The sequence below is a fragment of the Delphinus delphis genome, chromosome 21 (genome assembly GCF_949987515.2).
Source record: "Delphinus delphis chromosome 21, mDelDel1.2, whole genome shotgun sequence".
Classification (NCBI taxonomy): Eukaryota; Metazoa; Chordata; class Mammalia; order Artiodactyla; family Delphinidae; genus Delphinus; species Delphinus delphis.
The window spans coordinates 26,452,304-26,466,454 of record NC_082703.1 but is presented as its reverse complement, the minus strand read 5'-3'; the positions used below and the strand labels follow the sequence as shown (position 1 = coordinate 26,466,454).

At 39.4% G+C, this 14,151-nt stretch overlaps 1 protein-coding gene across 1 annotated transcript in view; it reads left to right on the top strand.

The window, feature by feature from the left end:
- The window catches only part of CSMD1 (CUB and Sushi multiple domains 1), a 1,741,289-nt gene that overhangs the window by 1,167,092 nt on the left and 560,046 nt on the right, over positions 1-14,151 (top strand). Inside the window, exon 7 of the mRNA XM_060001344.1 lies at positions 1,403-1,480. Coding sequence (XP_059857327.1) covers positions 1,403-1,480 — 78 coding nt within the window. The remainder of the gene's footprint in view (positions 1-1,402; positions 1,481-14,151) is intronic.

Below are 14,151 nucleotides of genomic sequence, written 5' to 3'. Positions count from 1 at the left end.
TTGTTCTTTTTCTTTTATTTTGTATCAATATGAGATGATGGATGTTTACTAAACATATTGTGGTAATTATTTGATTATACATGTAAGTCAAATCATTGTTCCATATACCTTGAACTTATGCAGTGCTGTATGTGCATTATATCTCAATAAAATTGGAAGGAAAAAAAGCAATAAAATTGAAAAAAAATTATAACCCAGTATGAAGGTGGTCAGGCCAGAAGAATTCTCTTCTGCTCAGGAAAGTGTCAGCTTTATGTTCTATTCCAGTCTTCAGCTGATTAGATAAGGCCCACCCACATGGAGGGGGGGCAGTCTGCTCTACTCAGTCTGTGGATTTAAAACTTAATCTCATCCAAAAACAACCTTCACAGAAGCACCCAGGAAAACATTTGACAAGGTATCTAGTCACTTTGGACCCCAGTCAAGTAGACATAAAAAGTAACCATCACACTCCTTTTGCAGATAAGTTAACAGGCTCTGAATTAGTAACTTACACAGGCCACATAGCTAGCAAGTTGTGAGCAAAGATTTGAGCCCAGGTCTTCATGCTACTCTAGGTCCATATATGTAAATCATATGTAAATATGTAAATCAGAAATCTTTAAATTAAAATATTTTAATTTTAATAAAGATATGATAATTTTAATATTCAATACAAAATTTTAAATTAAACTATTATTTATTTTCTTCCCACAAATGACTTCCCACTTTTTTTCCCCAGAAATGACCACAAAAGTGGAACTTCTTAAAACATTTAATGCAGAACCTAGTAAACTCAAGAAACTTAAAGCCTGAGAACTGTGACTTTAGAAACCAATGTCATACATTTTTTATATTGCCTGTAGGTTACGAGGGTCTGTAAGTACTGGTGTTCTTAGCATTTAATCATGCACATTTAGAACATTTCCTCCTACTAGCTTCCCATCAATAGATATTTGTTAAACTTTGAGTGGTTAAATGACTAGATGAGTGAATGAATGAATAAATTTCATTTTTCTTCAAAATTTTTCATGTATGTAGCAAATTTAGAAAACTCTAGTCACTGCACGTAAGTTGAGAGAGCAGTCTGCTGGGTCATTTGGTGAAATGATAATGATTTGTAGAATTTGCCATCACTGGTGGTAAGCAGCTTTGGGTATAGATGGTAATCCTACCACATACTATTTTTAGCTTCTGACACTGCTGTCATAAGATATGATCTTGCTGGTTGATAGACTTGCATTACTTATTCACAGGCTCTTATACTTCATTTGCTTTGCATCATTCACCCTTTAGAATGCATCCCATATTCCAGGGGTTGGTAAGAAAGCAGTTATGACTGGAAATGCTGTGAAGATAAAACACAATTTTATGATATCTCTCTGAGTCGTACCTAATAATGGTTTTATTTTGTTTCTTCCAGTGAAAAAGGCGATTGAATTGAAGTCAAGAGGAGTCAAGATGCTTCCCAGCAAGGACAGTAGCCATAAAAACTCCGTCTGTAAGTCCTCTTTCTTTCTGTATGAGGATTGATATGTCCATTAGAGGGAGCGGTTTCGGAGAGGTAATTCTATAAACTGCTTTTCCCACTTCATCTCGTTCTGCTTTCCTACCTTCAAAGTGTTTGCCGGGAGAGAGAATCTACACTGTGTATTCATCTTATCTCCTAAATGCATTTCAAACCCGTCTTTGCTCTCTACCCTCATCAATCACTGAGACTGGACCTTCCCGATTTCTCTGTTAAACGGCTGTTCCACTCTCAGGTGTTTTGATCCCAGTTTCTCTTTCCATTCTAGTATATACCACACATACCAGATTGATCTTCGGGGCACAGGAGTCTTGTCTTGTTATTTTCCTATTAAAATGTTCTTGATCATCCGTGGACTAAAGAATAAAATAGTTCCAGGCAACATCTATATCCCTTCAAAGAAAACCAGAATATGAAGACCACATGTATAGGGTTCTATCTGGATGTGCCCAGCACATAGTAGGCACCCGGCCAATAGCTGTTGGATAAATGAAAGTGTCCCCTGGCACCTACTCTTCTGGTATCTCTTCCTTTACACCCTTCACCATAATTTAGACAAAAGGACCAGTAGACTGTGTCATGTGTGCCTTTGCTAGAAGTGTCCTTGCCGCCTTCCTTGCATGCAGAAGCCCAGGTGGTCTTAGAGCCTCACCATTGGAACCCTTTCCTGACTTCTCCAGGCACGGTTAGCTGTTTCCTCCTATTGTTCCCCCAGTCCTGTGTTCTTAACCTCTGCATTTTGTCACAGTTTCACTATGGGTTTGCCTATCCTGCTCACTGCACATTAGAAGGCTCCATTGAGATTCTCAAGTGGGTTTATTTCCAGGGTGGTTCTTTCCCCTGCATCATGTTCTTTTTAAAATTTTCAGCCTCTTGGGGTACCTTTTCTATTCATTCCTGGTGACATCTTCTTGTGGTGTTCCTGCTGACCTGCTCTCTTGGTGAAGAATCCCAGTGGTTGGGATCTATGTATTTTATTTGGTTTGCCACTAATAGCAGTTGGTACATGCGGGACGCTTGAAGTCATTTGGAGCACCCTCAGTTCAACCAACTCTGCTTTTATCTGCGTGATATATTGGGCTTGTGTGTGAGGTTTTATCCATGACAAATATTACATTAAAAAGCAAATACAAACAGCAATAATGATCATTTAAAAATCACATTGTAGATTAACCTACCTCTGCTTTCTTAATATCCCTATTTTATGGCTTCCTAGTGATTGCCTGTGTAATGATAGTCCATCGACTCTGTATAATGACCCTATCCTCTGGCACTTGGGGAGGACAGAGAGGCAAACCCAGACCCCTAGGATGTAGGCTTCAGACACAGGTGTGTCTTAGACATTTTGAGATAATATAGACTGGGTGATTTAAATTTATTTCTCATAGTTCAGGAGGCTGGGAAGTCCAAGATCAAGGTGCTGGTCGATTCAGTGTCTGATGAGGACTCACTTCCTAACACAGACAGCAGTCTGTTTTCTCACTGTATCTTCATAAGGTGGTGAGAGGGAGAGATCACCTTTTCGGTATCTTATAAGGGAACTCATCCCATTCATGAGGTCTCTACCCTCATGACCTATCACCTCCCAAAGGACCCACCTCCACATACCATCACCTTGGAGGTCCGGGCTTCAAGATATGAATTTTGAGGACACACACAGTCTATTCAAGGGGGATCCTTCAGTCTCTGACTGCAATTCAGGCCCTTAGGTCTCACACATACACACAAATCAACCTGTAAATGCACTTCCTGTTTTCATTGTACGTCTTTTTGGATAATCATGGGCAGTAGTGTTCAAATTAAACTGGACTTACAAATAATGAAGGACAAAACTACTGGAGGGCAGGAAGAAAGGAGGTCATTCTTTTAAAATAAAGTTTTAATATTTTGTTCTCATTAGTTCGGAATGTTCAGTAGAATGGGGGATGTGGTATGTATAGTTACTTTGAAATTTATATTTTATGGTTTAAAAACCTTGCAGAAATGATCCACAGTAACATAGAACTACATATCAGGTGAACCCTTACATCAAATCAATATGAGGTCTGATAGGTCTGATAGCAGTCAAGTAGACATCAAATTTATCTGCTAGTGGAACATTCAGCCAGAGTTGTTTTTATGAAAAGAATGTGTCTGGGTCCTTATCTGAACACAAATTGACAAATGAGTCATAACTCATTGGTGTTAGAAAGTGTTCTGCCCTTTCTCCCAATAGTATTAAACTATTTTTTTGTTAGACTTGAAAATTAATCATTAGAGGAAATGAGGAATGCCTTCTAAGATCAGCAATGTAATAAATAGTAAAATGTTATTTATGCAGAAGATGTGGCTGAGGAAACTAAATTAATTGCTTCATAGAGAAAAGGACATAGGCTTTGAAGCTAGAGAGACAAGGATTCAATAGTTGTAAAAGTATTTATCATATTCAAGTCCAAGTTTTATCATTTATAAAAGTAAAATGGTAATGATTCTTTTTGAGTAGACGAAGCAAGGTATTTGTAAACTGCTTGTAGTATACAGCATATAGTGGGCATTCCGCCAGCCATACCCGTGGGAACTTTCCACACACAAACAGGAGACATAAAGACTGTATTCATAGTAGATCAACCAAGGATCTAAACGGCTGGGATCTTACTTGCTGGAGGAGGAGGTAAGATCCGGAGCATTGAACTTGTTCTGTAAGATCTTAGGAAATAGTTTGGTTCCTCATAGGAGGTGAGCCCAGAACACAGGCCCCTGAAGCCTCACCCAGGACACAGCCTTCACCTAGGAAGTGATAAACCCCTTACCGTTTTGATGGGGTGTGAGAGGGAACATGAAGGTGATGCATATATTTTATACATGTGGTGACACTTGCTGCAGACATGTCAGTTACTGACACTATTATTAAATCATTTATACACAGATTAGCTAATTTATTTACATTCAGTATTTATATTAAATATGGTGCCTTTGGTATTGGCCTCATTATTTTTCACGCCATTCAATAAACTGTAGTCTCTGTATTTCTGGTTTACCCTGAGAGCTGGGTTTCTCTTGGAGACCACAGCCTCTGCTGTTCTCGAGGTTAAATTCAAGCATACAGGCCTCTCTGACACAGGGTACGTAACTGCCCTGAACCTCAGTTCCTCCACCTGAGGGTTTGGAAAAGGATATAACAAAATACTCAAAAAATGCTTAGTGTAGGGTCTGACAGCCACTGTTAGCTATCATCCTACCTCACTTGTGTGGATCTCTATTTTGGTGGTTTTCATTGTATATAGACATTTTTTATTTATGAGCCTTCTTCCTGAGATGCCTCACAGAGTAAGAAATGTGACAGCAAAGGCTGTGTAATTATCCCTTTACCCCCTAATCTAAGACTGTGTCTGCTACCAAGCACCAGTGAGGAGCTTATTTAATTACAACCTGACAGGAATGGATGACAGTAGCAACTGTCCTCTTTTTAAAAAAAAAATTTATTTGGTATTGGCGTATAGTTGATTAGCAATGTTGTGTTAGTTTCGGGTGTGCAACAAAGTGATTAAGTTATATGTATACATGTATCTATTCTTTTTCAAATTCTTTTCCCATTTAGGTTATTACAGAGTATTGAGAAGAGTTCCCTGTGATATACAGTAGGTCCTGGTTGTTTATCTATTTTAAATATAGTAGTGTGTATTTGTCAATCCCAAACTCTCAATCTATCCCTCCCCATCACTGTTTACAATAGCCAAGACATGGAGGCAACCTAAATTTCCGTTGACAGGTGAATGGATAAAGAAGATGTGGTACTTATATATACAATGGAATATTACTGGGCTGTTAAAAAGAATGAAGTAATGCCATTTGCAGCAGCATGGATGGACCTGGAGGTTATCATACTATGTGAAGTAAGCCAGACAGAGAAAGACAAATATCATATGATATCACTTATATGTGAAAACTAAAAAAAACAACTGTCCTCTTGTGGTTTTGGGTTGTGTTCTGCCAGTAAGAAGCCCCAGCAGACGATTGGAGGGAAGCATGATTGTGAGGTCTGGGTATTTATCACTCTTGCAAAATCCCCTCAAACTGGCTGTGCTTGAAGGTGCAGAGGCCAAAGGTCACAGCTCCTCTCAAAGGGGTTGACCCTACAATGGTCTTTCCCTCTGGCTTTCAGGGCTCATTTTCTCCCCTGTTGCTTCCAGCCCAGGGGGTGATAAGAGCTTGACTGTTACCTTGTTCCAAGTGTCTACACTACCCCTGGTGGCATCTCTAGGTGTACTTGGATACAAGCAGCCCCTTTGTAAGGAATACTGGTGTACATTACTCTCCTCGAGGGTGGCATTAATTTCCTGTTCGGACCCTGTTTAAGATGACGGAAAGCGGTCAAGATTTTGGTGAACCACTGAGGGCAAACTCTACCCAAAGATCCAGATGGTTAAAAACAAAGCACTAGACCAGGCAAGGAGCCATGCCTTCCTGCAGTTTCAGGTGCAAGCCTGGTTAAGTCCTCCTGACAGTCCCCTGAGCATCAGGAGGGAATCTAGGAAGTGCTGGGAAAGAGCTGGAGGCCCCGGACAGGGGGAGGTGAGGGTTTCACAGACCACCAGAAGGAGCTTGTAGTTTAGTGACGGAAGGCTGCTAGGGTCACAGCAGTGAGGCCATTCCAGCGCTGAATTGAGGGAACCTGTATCGTGTGTTATAACCGGGGAAAGACAGGGTTTTGTGACTAGTACATTAAAAAAATTTATACCAATATACAGTAACTGGTACATAGATTAAAAACAAGCTCTTGGGCTTCCCTGGTTGTGCAGTGGTTGAAAGTCCGCCTGCCGATGCAGGGGACACGGGTTCTTGCCCCAGTCCGGGAGGGTCCCGCATGCCGCAGAGCGGCTGGGCCCGTGGGCCATGGCCGCTGAGCCTGCGCTCCACAACGGGAGAGGCCGCAGCGGTGAGGAGCCCGTGTATAGTTGATTAGCAAAAAACAACAAACAAACAAACAAAAAAACAAGCTCTTCATTGTTCTATTTGAAGGATAGGTGGTGCCTGTATCCCACAGTCCCGGATTCCAGCCTATTCTCAGCCTGTCTCCCCATTTTCTCCCTAGATCTGCTTTGATTTTATACGTTTGGTCCACAGTGAGCCGCTTGAGAGCTGAGTTCTCTGGGAAGTGCTTCTTGTCTGACACCCACACTGAATTACACACTTCCTCATCCTCTGATAGCCCAGGCTAGCCAGCACTTAGCAAGTATTTACTGATTAAATAAATGAAGGAAGGAAAAATATCCATTATTGTGGAGCAAAAGCCCTACAGATTTTCTCTTTTACTCCTCTCAGTGGAATCTGATGAATCCTTTGTGAATTTTGCCCTGGAATCACTAAGTCAGTCAGTTCCTCCGTCCTGCCCTGATTTCATGTTACCAGTTAACCCTTAGCAATTCACTTTAGTCCTTAACATGTATCAGCTTAACCATAGGGTGGAGTGATGTGAAAGGCTGTGGAGATATTTCAACTCATCTATACAGTGAGGGTGATTTCCTACGTTAATTCTTAGAATGAAATGACTTACAAGTTTGGTTTTTTCATCAGTCTCATTCATTACTGATTAATGATGTTTTCAGGAAAGCCCAAAGATAATTAAGGTTTTTAATTCTGCATAATGCTCTAAATTTCTCACTATTTAAAGCTTTAAAGGATTGAAGCATAATTGGGCAACATACAGCAGGAAGGGCACCTGGAATAAATTCAGTCAACATCCCCCCCATCTTTCTTTCATCACTGAGTGATGGAAGGCTTCTCTTTATTCTGGAATTGGAACCTCTCAATAACATAGGATTGTTAAATTGCCACCCTTTTTAAATGGTGGTAACTGTAGATGACTTTCTTCCTCTTCTCCTTGACATTCTCCTCCACAGAATACAATGTTAGCAACCTAAGTGTGAGAGTCAGGAGGGTAGGTAATCCATTACTGCCCTTCTAACTCCAAAATATAAAAATCTGTAGGGAGAAGGGCAAGCAAAAACCTTGGTGGTTATTTTCCAGCTAGAGATTGTTCTCCCCATGTAAAATTAAAGACCAATGGCTTTACAAATTCAATATTGATTTGTTGTAACTCACTCAGATAACTTGATGGCACAGTGGTGTATTAAGCATTTGCAGTTAAAACAGTTTATACCCAAGCAGGATGGGACACTGGGTTCAGAGTCATTATTTAATGTAAAGCCAAGTTAAACATTGTGGAAAAATGGAAAAGTATAATGCATTGCCTTATAAACCCTTGGGAAAAAACAACAGACCATTATGAAACAAATGACCCTAAGATTCTTCTACTTTTGACTGTAGACCATTTCTTTCATTGCCTTTTTCCAATACGTGAATTTTTTCCTACCTTTAAAAAATACGTGAAGCCCTGTTAATGAAAAGCGATTGATCGAATATTGTCTTTTATAATAACAATAGTTCCATTTTTCTCTGGTTTTTCTTTTGTCTTGGACATAATTATTTGGAAGGGCACATTTTAAAACTTTTGTAGTTCCACTTTTTGGTCAACAGTGCAAAATGATACCTTAATGACTTTAAAGAGTTAAAGATGCAGTCCTAATGATATAGTGCTTGATTTATCTTTTTAACATGGTGTGACTCATTAATCCACTTTCTAAAATATGCCATAATAAGTGACTTTCCCATCTGTGCTGGGTCATACTGTATTATCCACTTGTCACTAAAATTGCTGCATTCATAGTCGTCGTTTTCTTATGTTTGAGATAATTTAAGAGCAAATGGAATATACTAGTATGTAATATTCTCTTTTTACTTATATTCCAGTGTGCTAAGAGGGAAAAAAAAAGGTTAATCTTATGTCTTGCATAATTTCTTCCCTTCCTGTCAGCCAAAAATGGGCTCAGCCCAGGAAAAGTCTCTCCTTTCAATCCTTTCTCCATAAACAGGGATTAGTGGAAGTTAAGGAAAAGGAAAAAAGAAACCATTAATCTTTATTAATAGGGATGAGAGATAAATAAAATAAAATGAGAGATAAAGAAAAGGCAAGCCATCCCAATAATTTTCATCATTTGGAAAGTAGTTTCAGTGTGATCCACTCTCAGAGCGGAAAGAGGCATGTCTGATTAATGACCCCAGACTTCTCTCTAGATTTCCAGACTGTTATATCCACCTGCCCACCCAAGATTTTCATGCCCACGTGTGATAGGCATCTCTTTCCCGTCTCAGAAAAAGGCCATTGCTTTTCCTGTTAGGGACCTAGAGCCTGGCGCCACCCCTGCCCCCAGACACCAGCCAGCCTGGTGCCTCCCAGCATGTGTCAGAAGCCGACCACTTCTCTTTACCTCCAAACCACCAATGTCCTTAGGTGTATTACTGCATCATCCTCACCCCGTCTCCCTGTCTCTGCCTGTTTCCCTGCAGTCGAGATCTCCATACCTCATCCAGAGGGATCAGGAGGGAATATCCGTAGAATCACATCATTCTTCCGCTCAAAACACTTCAGCGCCGTCCCATCACAGCCAAAATGAACCCACATTCCTTACAGAGACCTACAGGACCTCCTTACCTCCCCACCCCATCCCCTCTCCCTCTGGCTCTTGTCCACTAGCTTTGGAGCTGTTTCTTAAGGATCTCAGACACACTCCCACCCCAGTCTTTTCTCCTCTATTTCCTGTCTGAAATGGTCACCCCAGTCATCCCTCCCTCCCTTCAGATCATTTCTCAAAAATTACCTTCTCCGTAGGCTCTCACTGGTCACCCTAGCTAACTTTCACACGCCTTGCCCATACATCACTTTACCCCCTCTTGTTACCTGTTCTGCTTTCCTCTGTATCACTTATCATAGTGTATCATATGTATCTTGCTTATTTTTGTATGTATGTGTGCATATTAGTGTGTGCATTTATATGAATGTGTGGGGGTGTGTATGGGGAACATTACGTGTAATATAGTGTACATAAGGTGTGCATTCTATACTATTACGTGATGTATGATGTATATGTTCAATATAATATATTGTATAACATAATACGTATTATGTGTCATATAATGTATTATATAATGTGTAAATAATATATTAAGAGTGTATATATATATATAAATATGTATATATATTCTTATTTACTTCCTGTCTCTTCCACTCCCTCCACTAGAATACAGTCTCTTTGAAGGTAGATATTTTTGTCTGCCCTCTTCAGTGATATCTACCAAGGACACAGCAGAGTCTCAGGCACACAGCAGTTGCTCAATAAACATTTATCCATTGAACGACTGAGTTTCCTAGTTATGTGGTGGCCTGAAGAAGTGTGACAAAGTGATGTCATACTTTTCTTCAGTTAGGTCTTTGTATTTCACATCTTAATCATGCATTCACCAGTCACACATTGAGGAAAGACAAATAGCTGTCATGGAGATGTTCAAAATATGTTCCTTCCCTAGAGGAAAGTACAGTCTACTGGTATTTCAGGTTATGTAAATATTTATCAGATGAGTGCTGCAATAAAGATAGCAACCCTTATTGAGCATTGAGTAAAAATAGAAATTTATTAGCTTTCAAAATAGTAGTAGATCAACCCATAAAAAGTCAGAATCCACAGGGAAGATGTAAAGCAACATTAAGTCCTTTGAAAGCCAAAACACCATACTTTCTATATTATACCTCGTCAATGACTGAATTCCTTGAACCTCTCATTTATAGACATGTGCTTGGCAGTGGTTAAGAGAAAATCATGCTTATTATCAAAATTATATGTAGTATATGAACAAGGCACAAATAATTAAATAACTGGTCGACTACAATAAAGTACTACAGTCTTAGAATCATTATGCCCACTGCATGAAAAGAAATGTTAAAACCATGAGAAATTAATCTTTTTCAAATTTCTGTCACAAGGTGACGGCATTTGGCAATAAAATCTCATTGTCAATCTAGATTCTGTGCTCTAGTAGGTCAGAAAATATTCTACAATACACTAATTTTCCTCTCTACCACTGCTGGATGAGTCCATTTGTTACTGAATTGATGACTAGGGCATGCTGGCTTTTAGAAAGGGCATTTGAAGAACTGCAATGAAAGCCAGCCCTGCAATTCTCCAAGTGCTACCCCAGATCTGGTGCTTGAAGAGGGCTGTGGATGTGAGGGAGATGGGATGAGGGAAGGAGAATGGAGGGAGGCTATTAAGAAACTTGAGTGACTCCATTAATAAGGCTTCTAAGACAGGCTATCCAGGGAACAAAAGTCATGCCACGTCCCTTAATCTCATCAGCCATCGATGATGCTTTGTGTGGTTTCCACCTCTGAAATTTTATTCCAGAAATAATTTCCAACTGGCATTTTCATCATACCATACTTTCCCAGGTAACTGGATATATTGTGGTTTCATGAATCCCCACTTGAATAATCTTCAAAAATTAACAGGATTTGCTTTACCCAGTTACAAAAAAACACACCACATTTTGTTTCATATTAATATTGTTATAGTCACTAAGGTTGTTACTAAATTGCTGCAAATGCCACCCATCACCAGGTTTTGTTTTTAGAGGACTTTATTGCTCTATTATTAATGGGTGATTTATTTGAATGGTAGTAGACTAGAGTGATTTGTAAAACTGCTGCAGGAAAAGGCGTGTCTGCTATTCTCTGTGCTGGATTTCTGGCACTAAGTGCTCTGGTTCTTGCTTTAGAGCAGACTTAGTGGAAAAAATATAGCCCCATTAACCTCTAACAGTTGTATCAAGGTTTAATAAAACACTAGGGATAATTGCCCCAATCTGCTTTGTTCCGTCATAAAATGTAGCAATATGAAATTTCGCAATTGTTAAAGATCCTTGTTTTCTTAACGAAGATCCATTCCCATCTAGCATGAATATAGCAAATTGTACAAATTGCTTCATAAATCAGGTAAGTAAATTATGCTTGCAGTTTCTAAATAGGCCTTTGTCACTGCAGGAGCTAAAATATCTTTTAAAATGCTATGGAAAATCTTGCTAGGAAGGGAACTGCTGTCTAGATACATTGGGAAGAATGGCATCACTGGTAACTAGAAGCAAGGCTAGGTGGTGCATCAATGATTTATCACGCCGTTTACAGATATAATTTCTTAAGTAACTAGAAAAAAAGGATTATTAAAATAAGTGAAACAAGATATAGCTTGATTGGATTATAGATGGTTCAATTGTACTGTAGCCCTAGTAGGAAGTAAAATCCTTTTAAAATGGGTTCAGCATACAGTTATAGAGCATAATTGATTAACTGAAGGGACAAACTCACTTTGCAAAACGACTGGAGAATGCATTCTTTTATTACAAACGGTAAGTCTACCATAACCTACAGGTTATGGTAGACTTGAAAGAACAGTGTACATCAGCATTTCCATCACTTATTTTTTAGAAGCCCAACATATCACATACATTTTTATCAAATTTTATAAAATAACTTAATCTTCCCATATAATTGGGTGAAAATAACTCTGAAACTAGAGAATTGTGGGACTATTGGTGTTTGTGTGCTGGTACAGGTACATAATTCCAGTAGTAGTTAGAAGGACTTGCTATTTCGTTGTAATTTAATTATCTTATATGGTCAGATGTTTGCTAGTGAGTAACTTCAATCAGAAGCTCTAAGGGTTAAGCTAATAAATCATGGTAGCTCCTTTATGAATTAAATTAAAGCCCTCCATTCTATACACAAGGAAGGTAAGTTGGCCAGTTAAATTAATACGTCCTGATATAAAGATAGATAGGAGAGTTGGGAGTTAAAAATCAAGGAGTACTCAGAACATCAAGGGGAATTCAGAAAAGATACACATCTCTTAAGCCTCATCATTTTATTTAAAACACACTTTTTTTTTTTGCGGTACGCGGGCCTCTCACTGTTGCGGCCTCTCCCGTTGTGGAGCACAGGCTCAAAAGCCATGGCTCACGGGCCCAGCCCTCCGTGGCACGTGGGATCTTCCCGGACCGGGGCACAAACCCGTGTCCCCTGCATCGGCAGGTGGACTCTCAACCACTGCGCCACCAGGGAAGCCTTAAAACATATTTTTAAAGGTGTAAGGAGAACACTGAAAATATTTTCAGATTAAGTCCTTTCATTGGAGTGCCTTTAGAATCACAGAATTGTAAAATTGAACTTGACTTTCAGCTTTCAGGGAGAAATCAGTTTGCCCAGATGGATAAAGCTGCCTCACTGAAGGAGAAATTCAGAGATAAATGAACTGATGTTGATCAAATAGATAATGCTGATAATTTATGTTGATTTTAAGGTAAGTAATTAGTGTGTTCAGTAACAGAGAAAATGTAAGAAGCATGGGTGCCGCCTGTCTGTTTAGATTTAGGGAGGAGGGAAATGCCCATCTTCCTCCAGTTATTCAGGGAAGTCTCATCGACAAGATGCTGTTTGAAGCATTCCGATTCAGGTGAGAGGGTGGTGAACGCACACCTACCTGTATCACAGGTGATCCTCTAAAGACTGGCACACCTGTCATGTATCCTCTACATTGTCTTTCAAAGGTTTTTACTTAGTTGGCAATTTCTCTTTTTACCAAGAACAAAAAATACCCCTTTATTTTGAAATGATCATAGATTTTCAGGAAATTGTAAAATCTACAAGGAGGTCTTGGACCTTCACGTGATTTCTCTAACTATAGCATAATCTCAAAACCGGAAAAGTGACTTTGGGACAATCCACAGAGTTTTTTAGTATTTCACCAATTTTACATGCTCTCTCGTGTGTGTGTGTGTGTGCATGTGTGTAGTTCTACACAATTGTATCACCTGTGTGGATTCTTAAAACCACCACCACAATCAAGACACAGAGCAGCCCCATCACCACAAGTCTCCCTGTGCTGCCCTCCTGGTAGTCGCACCACCTCCACCGGGCAAGCACTCAGCTCTTCTCCACTCTATCAGCTCATTATTTCAAGAATATCATATGCATGGAACCTTACCCTGTGTAACCTTTGGTGATTGGCTTTTTCCTTCAGCACAACTCCTTTGTGAACCATCCAAGTGGTTGTGTATATCAGTAGTTGGTTCCTTTTCATTGCCATGGAGTTTTCCAAGGCAGGGATGTATCACTCTTCAGCTATTGGTCTGTTGAAAGAAACTGGTTTTGTTTCCAGTCTGTGGCTCTTAAGAACAAAACTGCTATCAACTTTGTGCTATGAATGGTTTTCCATGAACATGGGTTTTCATTTCTCTTGGATAAAGGCCTGGGAGAGTAACTGGTGGATCATATGATAATTGCTTGTCTAGTTTTATAAGAAACTGCCAAACAGATTTACAGAGTGGCTGTACCACCTTATGTTGCCACAAACAATATACATGTGATGCAATTTCTCAGCATCCTTTCCAGCATTTGGTGTTGAGACTTAAAAAAAAAGAAAAAAGAGCCATTCTGATAAATAGCTGGTGATATCTCATTATGGTCTTAAGTTGCATTTCCTTAATGGCTAATGATGTCAAACATTGTTTTATGTGCTCATTTGCTATTTGTGTATCTTCTCCAGTGAACTGTTAGTTTACATATTTTGCCCATTTACTCTCTCTATATATTTTTCCTGTCGAGTTTTGAGCGTTTGTTATATAGTCTAGATACTAATCTTTTGTTGGACATATGGTTTGCAAATATTTTCTGTCTGTCTGTAGCTTATCTTTTCATCCTCTTCAAAGGCCCTTTTGCA